This window comes from Polyodon spathula, chromosome 6 (genome assembly GCF_017654505.1).
Source record: "Polyodon spathula isolate WHYD16114869_AA chromosome 6, ASM1765450v1, whole genome shotgun sequence".
NCBI lineage: Eukaryota > Metazoa > Chordata > Actinopteri > Acipenseriformes > Polyodontidae > Polyodon > Polyodon spathula.
Window position 1 is genome coordinate 31,036,966 of NC_054539.1, and position 25,480 is coordinate 31,062,445.

General features: G+C 39.9%; 1 protein-coding gene across 1 annotated transcript in view; it reads right to left on the reverse strand.

Annotated features, from left to right (window-relative positions):
- The window catches only part of galnt14 (UDP-N-acetyl-alpha-D-galactosamine:polypeptide N-acetylgalactosaminyltransferase 14 (GalNAc-T14)), a 126,074-nt gene that overhangs the window by 45,487 nt on the left and 55,107 nt on the right, over positions 1 to 25,480 (reverse strand). Inside the window, exons 4-8 of the mRNA XM_041252735.1 lie at positions 11,351 to 11,418; positions 8,677 to 8,742; positions 6,655 to 6,776; positions 5,409 to 5,496; positions 4,178 to 4,262 (exon numbers count right to left, since the gene is read on the reverse strand). Coding sequence (XP_041108669.1) covers positions 4,178 to 4,262; positions 5,409 to 5,496; positions 6,655 to 6,776; positions 8,677 to 8,742; positions 11,351 to 11,418 — 429 coding nt within the window. The remainder of the gene's footprint in view (positions 1 to 4,177; positions 4,263 to 5,408; positions 5,497 to 6,654; positions 6,777 to 8,676; positions 8,743 to 11,350; positions 11,419 to 25,480) is intronic.

Genomic DNA, 25,480 nt, shown 5'->3' on the forward strand with positions numbered 1-25,480 from the left:
AAACATATTTATCATATCAACCTCTTAAAGCCTTGGTTACAACCAGAGGCATTGTGAGTGGCACATGCAGATGACGTCACAGACCTGGGACCTGGTCTTTCTGTGTTGGCAAGAAAGGGATCGGTACAGATTGCTGAGAATCTGACACCAACGCAGAAATGTCAGGCTCACGGTCTGGTGGCGGAGTTTCCTGACGTGTTCTCTTCCGTCCCGGGGCAGACTCGAGTAGCCCATCATCACAATGATATTGAGCCGGGGGCGCTAGTTCGCCAGCGGCCGTACCGTATACCTGAGCGTAAAAGACAGGTAATAAAAGCGGAAATTGACAAAATGCTGAGACTGGGGGTAATAGAAGAGTCACAAAGTGACTGGAACAGTCCGATCGTTTTAGTCGATAAGCCAGATGGGTCAACTCGATTTTGCATTGATTTCAGACGAATCAATGAGAAATCGAAATTTGACGCTTATCCGATGCCCCAGGTAGATGAGTTGCTGGAGCGTCTAGGCACCGCTCATTTTATGACGACACTGAATTTAACGAAGGTACTGGCAGATACCTCTGACCCCAGAATCTAGAGAGAGGACAGCGTTTTCGACTCCCTTCGGGTTGTACCAATTTAGGACCATGCCCTTTGGGTTGCACGGAGCACCCGCCACTTTCCATCGGATAATGGATCGCATTTTGCGGCCCCATCAGCAGTACGCCGCTGCTTACATAGATGATGTGGTTATCCACAGTGAGGATTGGCCGAGTCATCTGTGTAAGGTAGGGGCGGTGCTGCAATCCTTGCGGGAGGCGGGGCTCACTGCTAACCCAAAGAAGTGTGCCATTGGGAAGCGTGAGTTGGAGTATTTGGGGTATCGAGTAGGGGGGGGCCAGATCAGACCGCTGGTTGCTAAGGTGAAAGCCTTGGCTGACTGGCCGGTTCCTACAACCAAAACCCATGTGCTCTCTTTCTTGGAACTAGCGGGCTATTATAGAAAGTTCATCCCGAGCTTCGCTACGCTCGCTGCTCCCTTGACAGACCTCACCCAGAAGGCTGCCCCAAATACAGTTCAGTGGACGGAGTCGTGCCAGAGGGCCTTTCTCGCCTTGAAGCGGAGGCTGTGTAGTAAGCCAGTACTATACAGCCCGGATTTTGGTAAGAGGTTCACCCTGCAGACGGATGTGTCAGAGACAGGTCTCGGGGCAGTGTTGTCGCAGGAGGTTCGGGGAAGCGAGCACCCAGTCCTGTACATCAGCAGGAAGCTCCTTCCCCGCGAGAAAAATTATAGAACTATCGAGAAGGAGTGTCTCGCGATAAAATGGGCAGTCGAGTCACTCCGGTACTACCTCCTGGGGCGACACTTCACCTTGGTTACAGATCATGCCCACTTAGCATGGCTTCACCGGATGAAAGATAGCAACGCCAGAATCACACGGTGGTACTTGGCCTTGCAGCCCTATGCCTTCAGGGTAGTCCACCGAGCAGGAAAGCTGCATCAAAACACAGACTTTCTCTCGGGAAGGCATGGGGGTGTAGGATTTTTGAATGAACCGGTGGTGTCATTCTGAGGGGAAGGTTATGTAGCAGGGGGAGATCTGTGCTGACTCTGCTGGCGTGTTCACAGTGCTGCAGGAAGAGGGCGGGAGACTGTTAGCCCTATAAGTTAACGCTCTGCTGTTTCCTCAGGTCTGCCCTCTCAGATACGCTGTGTGTACAGAAGCGCTGGTCGAGGACCGAGAAACCAGCTGGGAGAAACACGGCAACGAAAAAGCCAGAGAGTGACAGCGGGGAACACTTGGGCAGACCCCCAAAGTATTGTTTAGAGCAGGCAGGAAACCGCTAGAGTAGGTCAGTAATCCAGGTCGTGCGGGTAGCGGCGACCGGGATAACGCTGCCGAGTGCAGCACCTTTTATTTGTAGTTTTATTACTGTGTTATTTGTTCTTGTTCTTTTCGCCTTCTGTTTTCATTATTATTTCTTTGAGCACCTGCGAGTGCGCCTGCAGTTAATTCTTACCAGCTGTGGTATTTCCGTGGTGCTGTCTATCATCGTTGATAGGCAGCCCACGGACAACAGTGCCCTCTGCCGGTGAAAAGAAAATAAAAGTCCTGAAAATAAAACTGGTCACCTGGGTGGTGTTCCAAGTACAACTGTTCTGTCTCGTGTATCAGTGAATCACCCACCACCCTTCCACAATCTCCCATACAGAAGAACAAGTATTAATAAACTGCATTTTTTTAGATCCTATACACAAAATTTTGTATAACTGTTTGAAATCTCTCAAAGTTCCCAGGATAAATTAAATAATGTGGTGGATTGTCCATGTTACCAGGTTCAGTGTTATTCAGTCAGACTGGAAAGTGACTGAGCCAATAACAAAGCCCTATTCAGCTGTTAGACCCATTGGTGAAAGAGGAGGTGTTTTGACATAGACAGCAAAACATTTTCAAAAGTAATAAGAAACAGAAGATATTTAATTCTCAATATGAAACTTGCAAATATCCCCAAAGAAAACTGTTGTTTTTCATTCTCAAAATAAATGGTGTTAAAAAAAAAACTAATGTTGGTGAAAAGTGACCAGTCTTTGTAGTTATATTTTCCTTTGGCAGGTAAAATAACTCCATTAAAGTGATACATTCCTTTCTATAGCACATGCGATTCTGATTCTGCCAGTAAAGTATAAAAGTAGAACAAAAATAATGCACAACATTGGCAGACTGATCATTTAAGCATTGCTTTTCTACAGTACACGTAGTAGGAGATGTTTGTATGCATACTAATTCTTTTGGAAATGTTATGGCAGAGGAAAACATTGTAGTCCTGATTACTGAGTCTTTACACAAACAAATAAATAAATAAACAGTAAAAAAATAACCCAGATGTTTCATTTACACACTGTTAAATGACTAGATAACACTGTGCCTGTGGCAGGGATGGGATAAAATCCTATCATTGCACTGCAAACAATTAAAGGTATGGACATTCCCTAATGAGGTCATTGGTGTTAACTGGGGAATGAATATAAAAAAGGAGAAAAAGAAAACTTGTTTGAGGGGTGTTTGGAGAAGGAAAGCCAGCGAAGTCATAGCTCAGCCTGGCTCGTGTAAGTTTTGTGTTTGACTCTTTATTATGGCCCCCGTGCTGTATGTTTGTTAATTGTTGTTGTGTCCCTGTGGGATTAATAAACGTACATCTTTAGCACTTAAACTGCAGCTTTCCAGCTTCTGAGTCTCCTTCCTGCCGGTAACAGCTTGGGCCGAGACGCTATCCCGTCACAGTGCCCTTTTATAAAAGTTTACAGTTTTCTGAAGAATGTCTTCTTAATAAAGTTTGGTATTAACGAGTCTAAGCTTTGTCAATAGGTCCCATTAGCAGATCGATTTTCCTTTTACAAAAAATGACGCATATTATGACCTGTTTAGTATACTGAGAGAAAACAGAACAGCAGTTGTTCAAAGTGTGGCAAATTCATTAGCAGGTGTTTGGTGAGAATCCATTCTGCATAGTTCCCTGTGAGCTACTTCCAAAACAGAAGATATTGCAAACATTAAAGTAACTCTCACCACTAAGGGATGCTGTGAGAAATAAATCTAATTATCTGTGGCACACATATTGAATATATACTTATATATATATATAACTAATATATATATATATATATATATATATATATATATATATAGAGAGAGAGAGAGAGAGAGAGAGAGAGAGAGAGAGAGAGAGAGAGAAATGTTTTGTTTTTTGTTTGATAGTGAAAGAATGTGAAATGGTGTCATGCTTCACATAACATCCCTCTAGCATTACAACAGTAACAGGACTGGTAGATAAAAATAGAACCAAAAATAAAATTAAATGGTTATCCAAACAGTTTGGATTCATTGGAAATGTGTGACAGCTGTTTAGCTTACCCACTAGAAACTGATATATCACAAAGGGGCTCTCTTTCAAAGATAACACCTGTTTACATTTGTAAGAACCTTCAAAGAGGACATGTTAGATCTGTTGATATTCAGAGACCCTTATTTTGGTTGTTACCAATCAATATCAAAGTTGTCAATAAGAGCTGGTTAAAATAAACAGTTAAAGGTGCCTATTGTTTTGGAAGCTGTTGTATGCAAACCCAGCAGACCAATATTGCCCCTTTCACAGCTGTTTGCCCTTTATCCTCTTTTTCTCTTCACTCCACTTACTTAATGGGCTCAGTGGGGTCAGATCTCCTGGCTTTCTGTTCTGCTGACAGCTGTTCCCACTTGAAATGCAGGCTCCAGTCAAACCCTGAGGCATAAAGCAAATAAGCACAATACTCATTTTCAACGGTGAGAGTGGTCATTTGAGCAAAAATCAATATGTACTCATGTTGGATCAATAGGTACACCCTGGAGATTTAACCCAGCTTAATTCTATAGGGTGATGCAAAACATTTGGCCATAGCGCTTACAAATAGCACACCCTGCACATTTGCATCGCAGCTAATCTTGTAACTATCTGCTACAGGGACAGAGCTGATCGATTCACACGCTGTTCTCTTGACTATTTTTGATCCCACTAAGTGTGCATCATCTGCATGTAGGCGCTTGTTGTATCACGTCCTCCATCAGGGCAACTGTGCCTGAGAGAATTCTCAGTGATGTTTCTAAACTTGTAGAGTCCTGGTTCAAAATGCCCTGCTATCACTCAGCTGCTTATGAATACAATCAACTTCAACTCATTCTCAGTGGCAGATGGTAAGAAGGAATTTCAACTACTCTTCCCTATAACACATTTACTAGATAATAAACTGTTAATGTGATGTTAATGAGCAATCACCACTGTTGTGGAACCCAGAATAGTATTAATGTATTCCAATGCAGAATCATGGCTGGGGTGTTTGATTTTCATTTTATCCCAAATCATACTTTTGTCTACTTGAGGGAAACCAATATATACACTTAGCAAGGGGTCTGTATGTGCAGAGAGAATAGCTATCTATTTTGTGGTGCTAAAGATATGAAGTGTCCAAAGGAGTTGTAATTGGGCAACAAATGCATTATAGAAAGAACTCCCCCTGCTTTATATTGTGTATATTGTACTTCCAGTTAGTCACTCTGAATAAAAAGTTTCAATGAAAAACAGTCATGATACCCAACTTTTACAAAACAGTGACATCTGTAATTCACCTCAACCAGTCACAGTTGTAGTGGTCACCATGAACACAACTGGACTAGGATATTGCCAGGGATGATTTGAATATCAAAATTAATTTCAAATAGAGTCTTAGTCCAGACTTCGCAGATACAGTGTGAAGATAAAAAAAAAATAAAATATGTCAAACTACATGGGGACAGACAGTCTAAATGAATATTAAATCTGAGTAATTGGGCAGGATTATCCATGTATAGACTTTGGAAAAGGATTAAGAAGACAGGGAACCTCCAGACCTACCTCCACGGAGATCAGATGAAGCTGCAACATAGGCAAAAGAGTCCATGTTGATGATGTCGATCACAGGACTCACCACGCAGGTTGGGTCCTGAAGAACGGTTCAGAAAATCATTTACTGTGTTTGATGAAACTAGACATTGTAGTTTGAAACTGTTAGACCAAATGTACTTCACATGTACTAACTGTAAGGTTTTTATATGTTTATAATGTAATAAATCAACCTTGTAATATATTTAATAAAGATACAAATGTATACTGTAGCTGTATTTTTGCACATGAGGCACATAACCCACATCTACAGCAAAGCTAATATATACTGGGCCCCATCAACCAAGGTACTTCTGAAGGCCTTAACAGTTTCTATTTTGATTTGTAATTTATCAACACCGTCTCATTGTTACTCAGCTGCAATTAGCCTGCAATATTAAAACTGTCCAACAAAACAAAATCATTTTAAAATAGAAATTAAATAATACAGAAGACATTGTTCTACAAGCAGACATATATTACAAATGGTTTACTTTGTCAATCATCAATACACATTTTAGTTAAAGGTATTTTGTTATGAAACACAATGTAACCTATATTTATTTGTCAAAAGGACTATACAGTTTTTTTTTTTAATTTTAAAACAGGTAAAATAGTGCAAGCATTAATACAAAGAGACCTATGTAGACCATACTCAGTAAATAACAATACAACAATAAAATAATTCCCAACAGTTACTATAGATTAACCATTTCCCCATGGTTATACTATGCATACTATAGATTATATTTTATGTAGTTTGCCATTTTTTAAAAATGTGTTTGTACATACCTCTGTGCTTTACAATGCTTATCTGTGCTTTACCATACTTTCAATATGCTTTATTACATTTTGCTATGTTGTTACTATAAGGTATTCTTAACTATAAGGTTTTATGTTAATGTTTTATTGATGTCAGTACAGTTTTTGGCTTCTTTAACTCATGAGCTGAAGCTTTGTGAATATGGCACGTAGAGCTTAAGTTTTTCAAAATCTGATTACAATTAGAGTACCATCTGCTGTGAGGTTGACAGGTCATGTTTAAGAAGAAACTACCTTGATGTGACTGATTGACAGGTTTCCTAGCGAGAAGCCAGTGTGTTTGTGCATGTGTACCAAGAATTTCCATTAGCCTCAGCAAGAATAACATTAAGCTGAAAACTAATGTAAACATATTCTACAGCTAGCTTAACTGTCCTATAGTTTTTAGGCCTCTTACCTCCTTTATCCTCTGGAGGAGAGGGGGAAGCCAGTCTTTGTTAACCTCACAGTGACTGTCTAGAAAGGTCAGCACTCCCGCCACAGCTGAATCTGCACCACGCACCCTGGATCGGATTAACCCTAAATTGAAAGATTTCCAGAATATGAATGACGCACACTTTCAAATATATTCTTACCTCCAGAATTGTCTGTGATATAATGGTATTCTTCACATAACTCAAGACCCCTTCAACCAAATACATTATTCCAACACCAGAACAGTATTCCTTTAAAATGTAAAGGGAACCCAAACCCAGTTGAAATCCAATATGTGTTGCATGCAATGTATGTCATATGTATTTAATTTAATTTGGCCTTTTTAGGAATTTGAATAGAAGTGAGAAACTTTTATCCATGTTTGTAAGGGTAAATTCTTATAATACATATATCTTACAATATACACGGCACACTATATTTATATGAATTGTCATTGACCTGTTCACATAAATGCCAGGGGAAAAGAATGTGTTGCATAGCAATGAATCTTGGCATCAAAAATGATGTGTCATACCATTTTTATAATTACTCTACATGCCCACCTTTTTTTTTCAAACTTGCCAGCCTACTGTGCCTAATATCACATTAGCCACAGTGAAACACCTTGATATCTGTATTTTTCTTGCTTTCCGCTGTTATTTGAAACTCAAAACGGGAGCAAACCACTCCTCCAGGAGTAACTTTTTTTATAACCCTAAAAGACAATGGATCTAGTGAAGGCACCGATCAGTCAAACTTTAAGTCTAAAAGTTGAAAAGTTTGATTCAGTTTCATTAGCCATTATAACAGGTTTAGTGAAAGTAATTAGAGTGACACATTCTTAAATCAAATTAGTTATATATTTCTCTGAAGAACAGATTCTTATATTTCACTGAATAAAGCCCTACTGTAATAAATATGTGTGGTAAAATCTTTTTAGCCGCTGCTAAAATCCATAAATTGGCGCCTTTGTGGATAATTCGAGCACACATCCGAATACACACTCCCAGCTGGAAGTATCTGAAAGGGTCACTTCAGACATGGTTTGATTGAATTTCACAGATGCAACAAAGGACCGTCTGCTAGAGGGTCTTTCCTATCCGGGAACTGTTAGTCATGAGACTGAAGCCACAGGCAAACACATCACATCACAGTCATGCTGAATTGGCACAATGACATCAAAGGTTAAAAGATGCCCTAAACTTCACCAAGTTGACATCAGTAATAGAAATACTCTGTTCTCACTTTAAGGGGGGGGGGGAGCTTCATAGTCTCCGCACCCTCAAATGTATTAGTAAAATCACTGAGGAGTTGCAGTATGTCTATTCAAAGCACTGCATTAACCTGTCGTCCGTGTCTGCAGAACACAGCACTCTATGCTTTTGAAGTAGCATGCAGCATGTTTAGTACGGTTATTACATTTGTTTTAAATGTATATGGAGACATGATTCCACTATTTTATAATTGTGCAAATACAGTGTTCTCTCATTATAATGCAGCAATGTACAGAACAGAGCCACTTGCAAGGTTTTATGGTGCTGGTGTCAATTTGCCATATAATGTAATTCCATTGCATCTGCATTCTCCTTAGAATGCGGTTTCTTGACTGTGGCTCCCAACAAGAGTTAGAAAGCAGCACTGAACGTTGATACACTGCATGGGAAAATGCAGCCACTGCTGTTGTTTAAAATATTACCTGCATATGTATGACTGTAAGTGCATCATGCTAAAACCTATATAGGCAATTATGAGTGCAAGAGGGTCATTATTTTTTTTTTACATTTCTATTTTACTGCTTGAGAAGATGTCAACCCAGCACCACCCTTTTACTCATCCTTAGTTTGTCCATGCAATGTCAAGCTTTGCAGCTTTCCACCAGTTGACTTTTCAGTGTAAGATTACAGCAGTGAACAAAACTGACATGCAACAAACAAAATAAAACAGTATTGTTTGAATAGGAATATCAAACTCAAAGGGTGGTTGATACCATCAGCAATGTGCTTACCTTCTCTTTGGTCATTACGCACACACTTCACCTTGGGCAGCTTGATCAATAGCTGGCAGTCATTAGCTGAAAAGCAATGTGGCTGAATAAGAATACACACTGACTGTTCAACAAACGTTTTGCATCACCCTATAACTATTTTGCTTCATAAAGTCAAATTAAACCTGCTGAATAATGTTATGCTAACATATTCAATGACATACCACTTTGTGGTTGTCCATATATTTAACAAAAAGTGGACAAACATTGAAAAATGTGACAGTTCGAAATCTAACATGAAAACACACAATTTCTGAGAAAACGTCACAAATGTGACATGCTACTCACTTAGAAGTAATCAAAATGTGAAATAGAAGTGGTAACTAGTAGATTTAAGCTATATAAGCATGATTTTTACATAGATTTTGTAACTTCAGACCTTATCGGAAACACTCAGCCATTATTGCACTTCACAAGGAAGGTTTTAGCTGCCGTCAGATAACCAATAGAAGTTGTGCCAGCCAAAGAACAGTGTCTAGGATCCTCCAGGAACTGGTAGCTGCAAAGCTGGCCCCAGATCTGGACGCCCAAAAGTCAGCAGTGCTCGCCAGGATTACCACCAATGGCGCTCAAGTTTGAGAGAAGGCCAATAGTGTCCACGTACTGCGGCAATGGAAAGAAGTTGGAATGAAGGCGTCTATGCGTACTGTGGCAATGCGTCTTTTGGAGAAGCCCCTTCTGGGCAAGAAAAACATCAGAGCTCTGCCTGAACTGTCGTACATTCAAAGACTGGGCTAAAGTAATTTTGTCTGACAAATCCCCCTTCACCTGTTTTGGAGGTGGATTAAGAGTTTGAAGGTGCAAAGGACAAAAATACAAACCAGAGTGTACCATCCTAACAATGAAGCATCCGGAAACTGTTCATATCTGTGTATGCTTTTCTGCCAAAGGCACAGGATTTACCCAAGTGGACAGCTATGAACAACAACTGGTACCTGAAAACACAAGACCACCTCCTCCCTATGGTCCTGAACTATTTTTTCTAAGGTGATTTATACTTCTATTATTATTTGTTTATTTAGCAAGACGCCTCTATCCATGGCAACTTATAGAGACTAGGGTGTGTAAACTGTGCATCAGCTGCAGTCACTTACAACAACATCTCTCACCCAAAAGATGGTGATGGAAGGTTAACTGGCTTGCTCAAGGTCACACAGTGAGTGAGCTGGGATTTGAGCTGGGGACCCCCTGGTTACAAGCCCTTTTCTTTAACCACCACTAAGATGACATCGAGCCAAACAAATGAAGAAATGTATAGAAGACAATGTTTGGGGTCTGATAGGACAGGAAATCATGAAAAGTCAACCATGCAACTGAAACAAACTGGAATCAAGCGTAAAGGATCAAGGAAGTCTTAAAACACAATGGAATGCACTGCAAATACTAAGTATTACTATTATGGCTTCTGGTAGACTTTTGTGATATCATTTTGCAGTTTCTTTGATTACATGATGTTAGATACAAGAGCTATATTATGTTCATATCATTTCTTTTTATTATGTCTCAATCCTACAATTCTAGGGTGATGCAAAAATTTTGGAAATAGCTGTATGTTTTTTTTTTCATTTGAATAAACTGAGAAGGGGCTAAATTCGCAATTAAGTAGTTTCTTATTCATTTTAGATGTTTAATTGGTGTTTTTTAAATTGCACTAATGACGATTTGGAGAAAAGAGCTTTGAGAATCTAGACCCTCATCTCAGCTTATTTAAATGAAAATAAATAAATAAATATTGTGCTTCCAGCAGCCTTTTAGCCAGGACAATCTACAGGAGTGTAAACTGAAAAGGGCTGAACATAATGACGTCAAGGTGAATGGACAAAGCAGTTATGGGGTTTTTCAAAAATACTGTGTAACTTACCGATATTGGGCAAATGTATTTCTTTACCAGTATTGAGCAAATGTATTTCCTTAAAGCAACTGTGACACACAGTATTGGTTTTGTAACAATCGGAGCCTGGTTTTCACAGTGTTGCAAGTGGATTTTCAAAGTATAATTATGTGTTGTTTTTGTACTTCACCAGAAATTGAATGTGTTGTTTTACTCAGTCAAGTTTTGCTGTTTATGCTAGTTTTGCTGCAGAAATGTGATTTTTTTTATTTTTTTTCCTCTCTGGAAAAAAAGATCCTGAGAATTGTATTCTGTTGAGAGATGTCATGACCTTATTTTCATAGAACAGTTCCAATAGTAATCTATAGTATTAGAACTATATCAAACAGTTGGTCACATTCTAGAAACCTGTGTTTTTTGTATTTAAGATTGAACAGTATATTAATACTATAAAATATCTGAAGGTGGTATGCCGGGATGGCTATCACTCTGAAAATACCTCAGCCAATTCAGCATCTGCCCTGGTGTTTGCTACAGAAACATACTATAAATATAGAGTACATCAAACACAGTCTTATTTTAAAAATAAGCATGAAGGATAAAGAATATTTTATGTAGAAATAACAATAAATTCAGTAATATATTGATATGGTAGGCCTTTAAAAGTCAATAACGAATTAATCAAGTATTGCTCCAGGACAATGGAAAAGGGCTGATTATGAGACTTAAAGGGTGCTCATTATGTAAGGTTATAGCCAAAAGTAAAAAGCCTACAAAAATGTATAGCTTAAAAAGCTTACTTACGATCATTGCTAAAGTCATCAACTAATATGATTTCATGAATGAGATGGACAGGGGTCCTGTTGAGCACACTGCAGAGAGGAAGAGACAAGATAGTAACAATGAGCACCATTTGTATTATTCAGTAATGCAGACAGTTAAAACAATAATAAACTTGGTGAAAGTTATTAATTGACAGCCAAGATTTCCAAGAGAAAATCCCATTCAGTGTTTCACTGGTGCTAAAGACTGCCTATTAACTGCAGACTCGAAGCAACTTTTTCTCTTAGTATCTTCAAACTTAAAAAATGGTTCCCAAAAAAACATTTAAGCCAGATTGTAGACCTCTAGGCGTGAAAGATGGAAGTCAAGTTAATTAGCATGTCAAACCAACCTCAGAATTTGAGACTGAATGTTTTAAAAATAACCTAATTACACAGAAGTACCTATTACGGTAACACTTTACATTAAGTGAATCTAATTACTGTGTATTTACATATTACTTAGTAAATGCATGTGTACTTACAAATAATTATAATGTTACTATGCATAGTTACAATGTACTTAATGTGTCAATCTTTTTGCACAATATATGCAAGTCCACAATTGTATCAGAAAAGAGTTAATGATAGGGTTAGGGCTCTATTGTGCAAATATATTTACAGATTAAGTACATTGTAACTATGCATAATAACATTGTAATTATGTGTAAGTACACATGCATTTACTAAGTAACTAATATGTAAATACACAGTAATTTGAAGTGTTACCCGTATTACACAAGAAAATGACAACACTTCTTCCTTACAACTCTGTAGTTAGAGGCATTATTAAGAGACAGCTATACAGTGCTGTATGTGCAAGAAAAAATAATTACATTGTTTTAAGGCTCATTAAAAAGCCAAGAGGGACAAGGTACTGGGAAGTCTCTGCTGGTTAAATCAAGGGGGAAAAAATTTTGAGGCAGAGCTGCACTACTATTAGCCAACACTAATGAATACATTTCAAAACCTATAAATCAGGTTACAATTTGGACTACTGACAATGTGTGACAGAGCTGGTTGCACTGGACTGCTTCCACTGTTACACTGTGCCTAGCAGAGGGGGTTGTTTACTATGTTGCACAGGAAATTGCAAGTGCTGGGAACACTGTATCTTGGCAGCCTGGATCATCCAGCCGTGCAGCTCCAGCTGTGCAGTCATGCGTGCACAGCTTTTAACAGACATCATGATTATACTGCCGAAGGAAAGCTTAATTCAATAGAACACCCCAATCACATATTGTAATACAGCTGATGAAAGGCAAGCTCATTCATATGAATAGCCCAATGACATGATCACATTGTACCTTATTGTAATACAGCCAATGGAAACTTCATAAGACCTGCATCAAACGATTACTATTAACAATAAACATAACAACGCGAAAACGTCAATTTTACATAACATGTATTTTTCTCTGATAACAACACACTCTTTGTAGGCTTTTTAAATTTAGATTTTATTTTTCACTTAGACATTATGGACTTTTTGTGTTGATCAGTGGCAAAAACTCCTAATTAACTCCATTTTGATTCCACGTTGTAACACAATAAAATGTGGAAAGGTCCAAGGGGGTGAATACTTTTGAGAGCCACTGTGTTTGTGTTTGTGTGTGTGTGTGTGTGTGTGTGTGTGTGTGTGTATATATATATATATATATATATATATATATATATATATATATATATATATATATATATATATATATATATATATATAATGTTTATCTTTCATTGATTTATTCATTATTAGGGGAGACCCTGTCTTGTTCATACAAAGGACAGTGTTGAAACAGTGTTGATGAAGATTATTATGTAAATATAGATGACTGTAGTACACAATTGCAATGGGAACGTCAGATTATATGGTAATATTCATATCACTGTGAATTATTACATATTATTTAGTTATCCATATCAAACTGTATGTCATTTCCCCAATAATAATGTTTCACAATCTCAGTAGCTGAAAAAAGCATGAGGAACATTTTTATGTGACTGGGTTTAGAAAATAATAATGAGAGTTATTGAAATGAATGTACAGGATCTCCCCAGGAGCAGATCTTGAAATATATGCCTTGATTTGGTTAAACTCATTATTTAACAGATTGTTTAAAAACATTATTATTACAGACATTTAGCAGACAAACAAACAAGGAAATAAAACAACTGAATTCAAAGTGGCGAGAAAAAAACGACGATGAGAGCTGCACGGCTGGAGGATCCAGGAGTCAGAGATAACCCTCTCAGTGCTGGTAAACTGAGACACCCTCTGAAATATTTAACAAATATTGTCAGTGAAAAACACCTCAGAACAGTTTTGGCAGCAAGGTCTAAAAATCCATTAGCTTTCTTTCAGGAGCAGAGAAGCATGTATAAAACAGTTTGCTGTCTCATAAGCTGTTTCAACTGCCTGGGCATCCAGATTAAAATATTCCTAGTTACAATTAACCCAGCTACACAGCAATCAAGTAAGCAAAATTAAATGCAAACAGGGATTTTTTATTAAACAGTTTTGAAGAGCCACACAAGATCTAACAGATTTAAGAAAAGTTATGTGTGTGCAAACCAAAAAAAAAAAAACCAGGGGAGAGTGGCTCTCCTGCTTTCTTATCCAATTTAAAAGACTGCATTATCCCCAATATATATGTTTTCTATTGAAAAAGTTGATCCATTGGCCTATTAACTTTAATGACAGGGTTTGGTTGACCTTTAAGACTGCTGAAAAAAAAAAAAAATCTTGAACATCCCTCTATAAAATCCTAGATCACAATATAAGCTTCCATGTACATTGGGCTCCTCAATACAACTCTGAAAAAATTAAAGCATGTGTTAATGAAGACATTAAAGAGCAACTTGGCATGCAAAAGCACAGCTACCTTAATTAATCTATTATTTTTCTTGTTTACAATCACATTTTATGCGCCTTTAAGAAACCGGGTAGCCAAAACATGAGTGCCCGTAGACACTGAATCTACGGGGGCATGCCAAGCAGAGATAGCCACTAAATACACCTTCAAAGTCGAAGATGACCTACCAGCATCAAGCAATTCTTGCAGAAACTGTAAGACGACTGGCAGAAAGCAAGATATGGGATCATGGCTTCTAGCCAGACACCAAGCCTGGAAATACCTCCACTTATAGGTATACAAAGACCTAGTGGAGTCTGCCCTAGTCTGCAATGTATCCACAACCGCATCTGATAGCCCTAGGACTAACCAGCGGTCCTTTTCAGGCCAGACCAATAGCTGGAACCTGCCCGGTTCCGGGTGCCAAAGAGAGCCTTTTGTCTGACTGAGGAGATCCATGCGCAGTGGAATCTCCAAGGGGTGGCCGTGCAACAGCTAGCACAGGGTCAAAATCCAGATTCTCCTGGGCCACTTGGGGGCCTCGAGGAGAAATGACGCTTCTTCTAACCGGACCTTTGAGAAAAGCGGCAGCAGCAACATAGGCGGGAAAGCATACAAAAACGCTTTGGGCCATTTGTGTGCTAGGGTTCACACACCTTTGTGCAGGTAAGAGGTTGTCCTCCACCAGCGTAAGGCTGTCAAGCATGCATGATACACAGTCAGTCTCTTTTGGTGTTGAGGTATTAATGAATGCATTAAGCCACGCTTGTAGCAGGCACATGCAAATCAGCCACTGCTGAATGGCCTATATGGCTGTGGCCATCAGACGCAATAGTTTCTGGCACAATAGGAGGGTGACCTGTGATCCCTGCTGAAACAGGGAGAGGCAACCAGGATAGCTGCAATTCTGTCGTCTGACAGGTATGTGCGCATTGTATTGGAGTCCAGCCGAAGACCCAAGTACGTCGTGTACTACACCGTTGTAAGCCGACTCTTTGCATCATTGATAGTGAGGCCCAGCCTCTCCAGATGCTCTGTCATGACCACAGTGTGGGCCACTGCTCCCTCTCGCGACTGGGAACAGATCAACCGACTGCAGATGCAGGGGAGCCAGGACAGCGTCCATGCACTTTGAAAACGTACAAGGAGCTAGGGAGAGGCCAAATGGCAGCACAGCAAACTCATAAATGTTTCCTTGAAAAGAGAAGTGGAGATACTAACTGTTCTTTAGACGAATGGGAACGTGAAAGTACGTGTCCCATAAGTCCACGGTGGTAAACCAGACACCCGTCCGGACAGACTGGAGAATGTGATGGTGCGTCAGCATTTGGAACCTTCTTTCTTTTAAGAACCCATGAGGAGCCTCAGGTCTAAGATGGGGCGAAAGCCGGCATATTTTTTGGGTACCAGAAAATACCTCGAGCAGTACCCCTCTCCATGGGAGGTGGGGTCTATGAGAAGAATGGCTCGCTTGCACAGCAAGACGGACACTTCCTTCTCATGTACCGAGGCCTGGAGAGGGTCTGTCACGAAAGTATTCGTGATGCCTCGAAAGGGAGGAGGTCCCAAGTGGAACTGAAGCGTGTAACCGTTTTGCAAGATGGCGAGCACACAGGAGTCTGAGGTGTAAGCGCGCCAGTACTGCAGCTACTGTGCCGAAAAGGGGGTCTGAGACTGCCAGCCTTCAGGGGCCCTGCTTGGGGTGCTGAGGGGGGCAGTTTGGGATGGCCGTTTAGGGCGCTGGCCCTGAAAATGCCTCCTGTGATGATGGTGTGTGGACTGGCCACGTCCTGAGTTCCCTCTGCCGGCCAGTTGGGTCCAGTTGTTTGCTAATGGTGTGCCCTGTAGGTAGGGATTGGAACTGTTCTGGTGACAGTCTGAGGAGCTTGCCAGTGGTTCGACCTGCCCCACGTGAATCGCGAGGAGGGAGTAAGCCACCTGAATGGACCCGGTTCCTAGTGGGATCTCTGTAAGATCTCCTCCATGGCTGGCCCAAAGTTATGTCCTGGGGATATATGCAGCACAGCCTTATCGCATCAGGAACTCTGGCTTGCGACAGCCACAGCTGTCTACGAGCCACGATCAAGCTAGCCAGGCTCCAGTCAAGAGCTTGCCCTTGAAGACCGGAGAATGGACAGGAGACGTAACTTGCATTGAGGGTTCGGGCATGCCGGGTTTCTAGCCAACCTACCCACCAGCGGGACCTTAACCAGGGCCGCGATGGTGGAGTCTACCTGGGGGGATCTCCACTAGGCCAAGCTTTTCCGCGCCTTCTAGAGAGGCAAGCAGTGCGGCCTGCTTTAGCACGCTACAAACTGAGGCCGGACGATCCCAGGGGGGGGCGCTACACAAATGTGCCTACCCTAACCGCGCAGTCACACACACCAGGTCAGCGTGTAGCATGCACCAAGGGGGCACACAAGTTGAAGCAGACAGCAAAAACTTGTTAGAAAGATAGTATTGGGGAGAAAACACTTTTTTTACAAGGCTCTGTGGAGGAGAGTGCAGCTGGAAGAGTCACTCAACAGTGGGGATATGGCAAGGCCTAGCCCCGTGGAGGAACCGTATACTCTTAGAAAGAAATAGACAACTACTAGCGGGTGACTGCACAGGCAGTCACTCACACACACACAACAAAAGATAACAAAGAGTGGCCTACCACACAAGCGAAGAGGCCGCTGAAAGACAGAAAGGCAAAAGGCTCTGTCTTTTCAAAGTCTTTGATTCCGGGAAAGCGGCGAGCCAGCTTTCAGCACGAATGCAAGGGAAATACAATGACTCGATTCGACTCGAAAAGCTCTTTTTTTATCAACATGCTCATCTCAACACAGAGGTCTTACTGTACTGCCTTGAGAAGGAAAGAGAGAAATGGCTTCCTTTGGATGACAGTTTTATCCCCTCGGTGAGTGGGACCGAGTGCATCATCCCAGGAATGGGCCCACCGACAGCTCTGGTATAGAGCTCAGCAATACCTACCGAATGGGCAGGCACATCCCATACATAATGTCATTGGTGGTCGTCTTTGAATTGAAAGGGAACATTAACTTACTATGTTTGAAAATCTGGAAGTAATTGATGTTATCCAGCTTCAAAGTTATTGTAACTTATTCAAATGAATGAATATGGTTTATCAACATTTATTTACTTTGTCTAAATCTAAAATTACCCCCACCATTTTGAATAAGATTAGTTGACTCAATGTTTTTCTTTTTGAGTTAACCCGGACAGTCCCCGGAACAGAATGCCAAATGTTCCTTTAATCATTTTTGACAGGTGTTCAATGCAAGCCTTGTAAGAGAGCAGAGAGACCAAAACGCAGAGCCTTGAGGACTATACCTATATTTAGGAACAGCACAAGCAATGCACTGTTGGCATTTGCATCTTCCAATGCATGAGCTGGCAGGACAGGTGTGCTTCTCAGAGACACTTTAAACAACCATTGGTAGGTAGAACCCAGACCACATAATGTAGACTCTGGGTCTTCCAGCAAAAGGCTGAGGGGAAATAAAAAAAGAACCCAACATGGGTGATTTCATAGGGAAGTCACTGGTGCATCAAATGCATCACAATGACCATCAAAACAAGCCAATGCCTTCACATCAGAATTTTAAAAACCATTGCTATATTGCTGAATACCTGCCACGGATGTCGCTTAATAAATGTATCAGCCATATGAAGAATTGAACAGTTATACAATGTGCTGCATAGGACAGGGGATTTTTTTTTTTATTCAAATCTTTTTTACTTTTTACTGAGGTGGCCTTAAAGCAAGGTTTTACTGTATTTTGGACCCAGCCTCCATCTAGTACATTTTAATTAAACCTCTGAGGTTTAAACTAAAGGAGTAGTGATAATATTAATTAAAGAGCTGGATTTTTTCTTTAAATATGTATTATCATAAGTGGATTAAAGTAAGCAATACAAGAAATCGCACACCTATTATTATTACTATTCCTCTACAGTGGTGATATTGATTCTGAGAAGCTTCTGAATTGTAGCACAGTATTTGGTCTATTGACTTAAATCATATACAAATGAGGTAAATGGTCAAGCATGCTTTGACAGGTATTTGTATTTTACATAATTACTTGTCTGTTTACATGATAGTGTTTAGGTGGAGGTTCATTTTATGATAGTAATTTTACTACCTGACTTGTCATTGCATACATTTTGTGCAACAGGTGCGACTACATATTTTTTGGGTTGTTTTTATTCTGGGTTTTTATTTCACTTTTCCAGATTTTGTGTTGATTGTGCATTACACCACCCTACACCTAAGCAATCAACCTAACATTAGCAATAAAAGGGCTCTTGGTGTCTAGCTATTAAGGATCTAACTTGAGCCTGGTATTAAAGCTATAGAGAATCCACAATGGGCTAGGGCAGTGGTTTTCAGTGAAAGGTTACATAAATTAGAGAAAGGAAACATCAGCATAGTTTATAGATCTCTATGACAGTGTGCCCCACCCATGTGTGGCTTTTGTGTTATGTGTTGAGTGTGGTGTTTTAATGTTGGTGTATAGGTATTGGTGCATGGGATATAAATGAGTCTGTGTAGCACAAGTTACATTTATTTGAGTCTTCCCAGCGACAGCGAGTGGAAGCGACAGCGAGTGGGAGAAGTACAGGCGTGGAAAAGTACAGAGCAGTTTAGAAGCAGTAAGGAGAAATTGCATCTTTAATTGCTTTAATCAGAAAACACAGGACATTGGGGAAACACAGCAGCAGCTCAAAGTCAAACAGCCGCGTGTGTTTTTCTGACAACAAACAAGCTGAAACTCGGAGCAGCCGATTCAAATTCAGCGCCGTTCTGAGACACGGGTGAGGGGAGGAGCCAACAGCAGAACAATGCAGTTAAACAAGGCAGTCTTCCCAGCGACAGCGAGTGGAAGTGACAGCGAGTGGGAGAAGTACAGGCGTGGAAAAGTACAGAGCAGTTTAGAAGCAGTTTGAAAGCAGACTGACAGCTGCAGAAGAAACTAAACTTAAAAAAAAAACCCTCAACATGGTCTTCAAGCCAGTAATCTGTGACACCTGCTTGATGTGGGAAATCTGAGAAAACCCAGCGGAGCTAAACCAAGTGTGCATAAAGTGCCGCGCGATCCAGGATTTGCATAAACTAGTAAGTATGCTAGAAATGGAGCTGGAAGAAGTGAGACAGCAACAGGATCTTGAGGAACTGGCACACCCACAATTCATGGAAGTCTGCATCACCCCTAACAGCGTGAAAGCCACCAGGGAGATAGAAGGTCAGAGCAGCTGGGTTCAGGTAGGCAGAAGCAGGGAAAAAAAGAAACTTCGTCAAACACAACCACCAGAAATCAAAACAACCAACAGATTTGAGTCACTTCAGAATTTTGATGAGCAGAACCAACAACAAGAGAATGAAAGGAACAACATCCAGGACCCTATTGACCGTGGTGACCAGACAGCAAAAAAGAAGGGAGGTCATGATTGTTGGGGACTCCATATTGAGAAACACAGCAAGTTCAATTTGTAGTTTGGACCCCCTTACTACAACAGTGTGCTGCCTTCAGGGAGCCTCGGTCAAGCACATCACTGAGAACGTGGACAGGCTCCTAGAACGAACAGGAGACGACCCGGTAGTAGTCGTCCACATCGGTACAAACAACATTGGAAGAGACAGACCAAAATCCCTGCAAAACAAATTCAGAGAGCTAGGAAGGAAATTAAAAGAGAAAACCAAAACTGTGGTATTTTTTGGTATACTACTGGCACCTTGCAAAGGACCATATGGACAGCTGGAAATAATTAATCAAAACGCATGGCTGAAGACGTGGTGCACACGGGAAGGCTTCACCTATCTTGATCGTTGGACCACATTCTACAACGAGGACTATCTGTATAGACGGGACGGACTGCACTTAAATAACAAGAGAACCAGTCTACTTGGAGAAAAAATCCTTGTGCAGGTTCAGAAGCATTTAAACTAGAAAGGAAGGGGGGAGAAATCAACAAAAAAACAGAAGGGAGACCGCATCAAAACAAGAACAACAACTCAGGTAAGACAACCATTAAATGTATTTATCTAAATGCTAGAAGTATCAGAAACAAAATTCTAGAACTTGAAGCTACTGCACTAACAAGTTACTATGATGTGATAGGTGTTACAGAAACTTGGTTGTCTGAGAGTGATGGGGATGAATATAATATTTGTGGGTATACACTGTATAGGAAAGACAGGCAGGACAGAAGAGGAGGAGGGGTAGCGCTATACATAAGAAACAGTCTTGAAGCCCAGGTGTTAAACCTGGACAAAGAAAATAAAGCCGAATCAATATGGGTCAGAATAACGGACAAAAATTAAAAGGGCATAATAATAGGAGCATGCTATAGACCGCCAGATTCAGACGGTGAGCAAAATAATCTGTTATACAATGACATTAGAAATGCGTGTAGCAAAGGAGAAGCCATACTAATGGGGGATTTCAACTTCCCCCATATAAAATGGGAAAACCCGGTGGGTAGCACGAAGGATGAAATTGAAATGGTGGAAATGACAAATGACTGCTTCCTAACACAATTTGTCAAGGCACCGACTAGAGGGGAGGCATGCCTTGATTTAGTCTTTTCAAATAACGAAGACAGAATAACTAAAACAGAGGTCAGAAAACCACTGGCAAACTCAGACCACAACATGGTCTCATTTGAAGTGTTTTTTAAAACCCCAAAAGTAAAGACTAAAGCTAAGGTTTACAATTTTAGAAAAGCAAACTATGAAGGTATGAAACAGAGACTAACAGAAGTAGATTGGAGTAAAATAGAGAAAACATCCACAGAAGAAGGATGGTTGTTCTTCAAAAATGTAGTACTAGAGGCGCAAAACAATTACATCCCTAAAGTAGACAAATCTAAATGTAAAACTAAATTGCCAAAATGGTTTAATAGATCAATTAAAAACAAATATTCAGCAAAAAAAGGCACTTTATAGAGCATTAAAAAAGGACCAAAAAGAAAGTACGCAGAAAGAGTACACGGAACTGCAAACGCAAGTCAAAAAGGAAGTTAGAAAGGCCAAGAGAGAAATAGAAATGAACATTGCTAAGGGAGCTAAAACCAATTCCAAAAATGTTTTTCCAATATTACAACAGCAAGAGAACATTCAAAGAGGAGATTAAATGTTTAAGAGATACAAATGGCAAAATCATAGATGAAGAAAAAAAAATAGCAAATATATTAAATGATTACTTTTCACAAGTTTTTACAAAGGAAGATACTGACAACATGCCCCACATGTCATCCAGTTCCTATCCAGTTTTAAATAACTTTAGCATAACAGAGGCAGAAGTGTTAAAGGGACTAGGAGCTCTTAAAATAAACAAATCCCCTGGGCCGGATGAGATCCTCCCAGTAGTACTCAAAGAAATGAAAGAAGTAATTTACAAACCGCTAACCAAGATCATGCAGCAGTCTCTTGACACAGGGGTTGTACCGACAGACTGGAAAATTGCAAACGTAATACCGATCCACAAAAAGGGAAACAAAACTGAACCAGGTAACTACAGACCAGTAAGCCTGACTTCTATTATATGCAAACTTATGGAAACTATAATAAGATCCAAAATGGAAAATTACCTATATGGTAACAGGGTCCTCGGAGACAGTCAACATGGTTTTAGGAAAGGGAGATCGTGTCTAACTAACTTGCTTGATTTTTTTGAGGATGCAACATCGATAATGGATAATTGCAAAGCATATGACATGGTTTATTTAGATTTCCAGAAAGCTTTTGACAAAGTCCCGCACAAAAGATTTATTCTCAAACTGAACGCAGTTGGGATATAAGGAAACACATGTACATGGATTAGGGAGTGGTTAACATGTAGAAAACAGAAAGTACTGATTAGAGGAGAAACCTCAGAATGGAGTGTGGTAACCAGTGGTGTACCACAGGGATCAGTATTAGGTCCTCTGCTATTCCTAATCTACATTAATGATTTAGATTCTGGTATAGTAAGCAAACTTGTTAAATTTGCAGACGACACAAAAGTAGGAGGAGTGGCAAACAGTGTTGTAGCAGCAAAGGTCATTCAAAATGATCTAGACAAGATTCCGAACTGGGCAGACACATGGCAAATGACATTTAATAGAGAAAAGTGTAAGGTACTGCACGCAGGAAATAAAAATGTACATTATAAATATCATATGGGAGATACTGAAATCGGAGAAGGAATCTATGAAAAAGACCTAGGAGTTTTTGTTGACTCAGAAATGTCTTCATCTAGACAATGTGGGGAAGCTATAAAAGAGGCTAACAAGATGCTCGGATACATTGTGAAAAGTGTTGAATTTAAATCAAGGGAAGTAATGTTAAAACTGTACTAATGCACTAGTAAGACCTCATCTTGAATATTGTGTGCAGTTCTGGTCACCTCGCTATAAAAAAGATATTGCTGCTCTAGAAAGAGTGCAAAGAAGAGCGACCAGAATTTTTCCGGGCTTAAAAGGCATGTCATATGCAGACAGGCTAAAAGAATTGAATCTGTCAAGTCTTGAACAAAGACGACTACGTGGCGATCTAATTCAAGCAAACAAGGCAATTTTTTACACAGAGAATTGTGAGGGTCTGGAATCAACTTCCCAGTAATGTTGTTGAAGCTGACACCCTAGGATCCTTCAAGAAGTTGCTTGATGAGATTCTGGGATCAATAAGCTACTAAGAACCAAACGAGCAAGATGGGCCGAATGGCCTCCTCTCATTTGTAAACTTTCTTATGTTCTTATGTTCTTAAAATATATATAGTTGTATTTAGGCACAGGGATTGCACTATCATGTCATGTTAAAGTATTTAATAGTATGTGAGCACAGGGTTGCACAAGTTAGTTCGCGTGCTGGGATTCAAGTGAATAAATTATTAGTAATTGAATCCTGGCACAACAGTATACGTAGATGCACATTTTACTCACTCAGGGTTGTGTGTTCAGGGTGAAAGAACAGGAGACAGTGAGGAGAAAATAATAATACTTTTGGAGTGTCTATAATGTATTCTTTACTAGGGAGTTTTCGTGTATTGCGCTCACGTTCACTCAACACAGCAGCTTGTAAAGTAAGGGATAACACACGACAGCTAAGCTTCGTGCAACAAAGCCATATGTTAATGAAATACAACACATAAACCCTGGAGTGTTATCCCACTTATAAAATGGATACAATAAAAAAAAGGCTTTTTACTTTTCAAAAAAACAAACAATTGTATTATATATCCTTCCGCTTTGGAGAAAAACAGTCACTCAAACAAAGTTTTATTTGTTGTAGACATTAAACTAAAGATTTTCAAAGTTTCCATTTATTGTAATTAACTAAAATGAATGAAGCCTCCATGCTGGTCTCAAACGCTCTGTAAACTGATCTGACATAAGAACATAAGAACATAAGAAAGTTTACAAACGAGAGGAGGCCATTCGGCCCATCTTGCTCGTTTGGTTGTTAGTAGGACATAATCTGACAAATGCCAATTATGTATTTTTGTTTTGAATTCTAACCTTCTATTGGACTCAGCGCTCTACATAAGCTGTGTAAAGGGCGTTTTATGCATTGAAAAAATATGAATTACGCATTATATTTAAATTTAATGAGTAGTGACTATGCATAGCAATTTTGCCGCACAGCTTGTGTTCGCATGTTATCAAGCTTCTTGTACTTTGTAGGTTCCCAGCGTCTCAATGGTCAATTGTGAATATAATGCATGCAGCAGCTAGAGAAATGACCGGACATGGAATTGCCAGAAACATGTGACCAATAAGTCTGGGTTTTTATTCACTTCTTGCAATGCATGTTTGTGACTGGTGAACAAGCAACTGGATTCTTGATCTTCAGGATTTCTCAGCGCTTCAACCTAACCTACCAGTTTACCTATCTGTCAATCTATTTTTGGAAGGTAAATCTATATAATAAATATTATATTCCGAGATGTTTTATATTGTTATAACAGGACGATCAATCAGAATAACAAATTAATAGAAAGCCAGTCCTTTGTTCTTCTTTCTGCTTTGTTTGTTTCTACCTGTTCCTATGAACCTGGGTGTTTTGTTTTGTATTTTATATTACAACCGTATTTCTTTAAATTTAAGACGCCCTCGTATTTAAAACACAGCCCAAATTTCCCACCCTCAATTTGAGGAAAAAATAAAACAACAAATAAATATGCATTACAAAGATACAGCCTTAATTACGCATATGGAGGCAGTTTGCAGCAGTCTGATTTTACACAGAGCATTAAATTATGTGCTGCTTCTCATTTCCAGGTGTGATTACTCACACCTGTTTTTCCCCCCAATTCGTGAACTGTGGTATTGCTTGGCACGTCAACAAATACAGGAGTCTAATCAGCACTACCTATCAGTCCAAGCTGGTACTGTTTGTGAGAAACGCTGACATTTTAAAAACTTCTCTTCCAGTTCTTCAGAAAGTTAATGGAACTTCTTTGAAAATGTCTGCCCGTATGTCATGGATGATTTGACATTGGGCAGTAATGTTTTGGTTCGTCTTTTCTCGGCAGTAAGTCACGTTGCTGTTTGTGTACTCGGCTAGTCACGTCTTTTGTTGGCGATTTTAATACACGCATCACTACTGTACTGAAATTTGAGAAGAAAAAAATGGTTTGTATGTGTGTATGTTCTTCCACGCTAGGAATAGCATTGCTGGCACCCTAGTGGCGGCCACCAACCACTGCAACCCCTTGTAAATAAATAAAATCTGGATGCCTGAGCGGTGATTCAACTTCAAACCCTTTGAGTCTCTCAGCAGATACCCACACAGTAACACTGTATTTACATGAGACCATTTATTTGAACAAGAATCACAACCTGGAGTTAGCAGCAATAGTAACTACAGGGGAAAATACTCAAATACTCAACTCAACTTAATGTTTAAATTGATTTCAGCAAATCTCAGCAATGTATTTAATTCCAGTGGGGTTTCATCAGACCCACTGCTTGACTCACAAATGCTGAAAAGGCAGCATGATCTCCACTGTGAGAGAAATAAAAGGTCTTCAAAGTCCAGCAGCTGAACAAACCCATGTGTGAACCCAGGTGCCAAAACAAATAAATGAGTAAAGAAATGTTCAAGGGGAGTCCATAACTGAGGTAAAGAAAACCAGAACAAAAGATAATATTTTTCTATCCACAGAACTTCACACTGCATTTAAGCACAGGAGTTAATCCCTCTACACTGATGTGTGGATAGCTGGGAGCTATTGAATACCAAGCTAATTAAAACCACACCCAGAGGACTATTGATA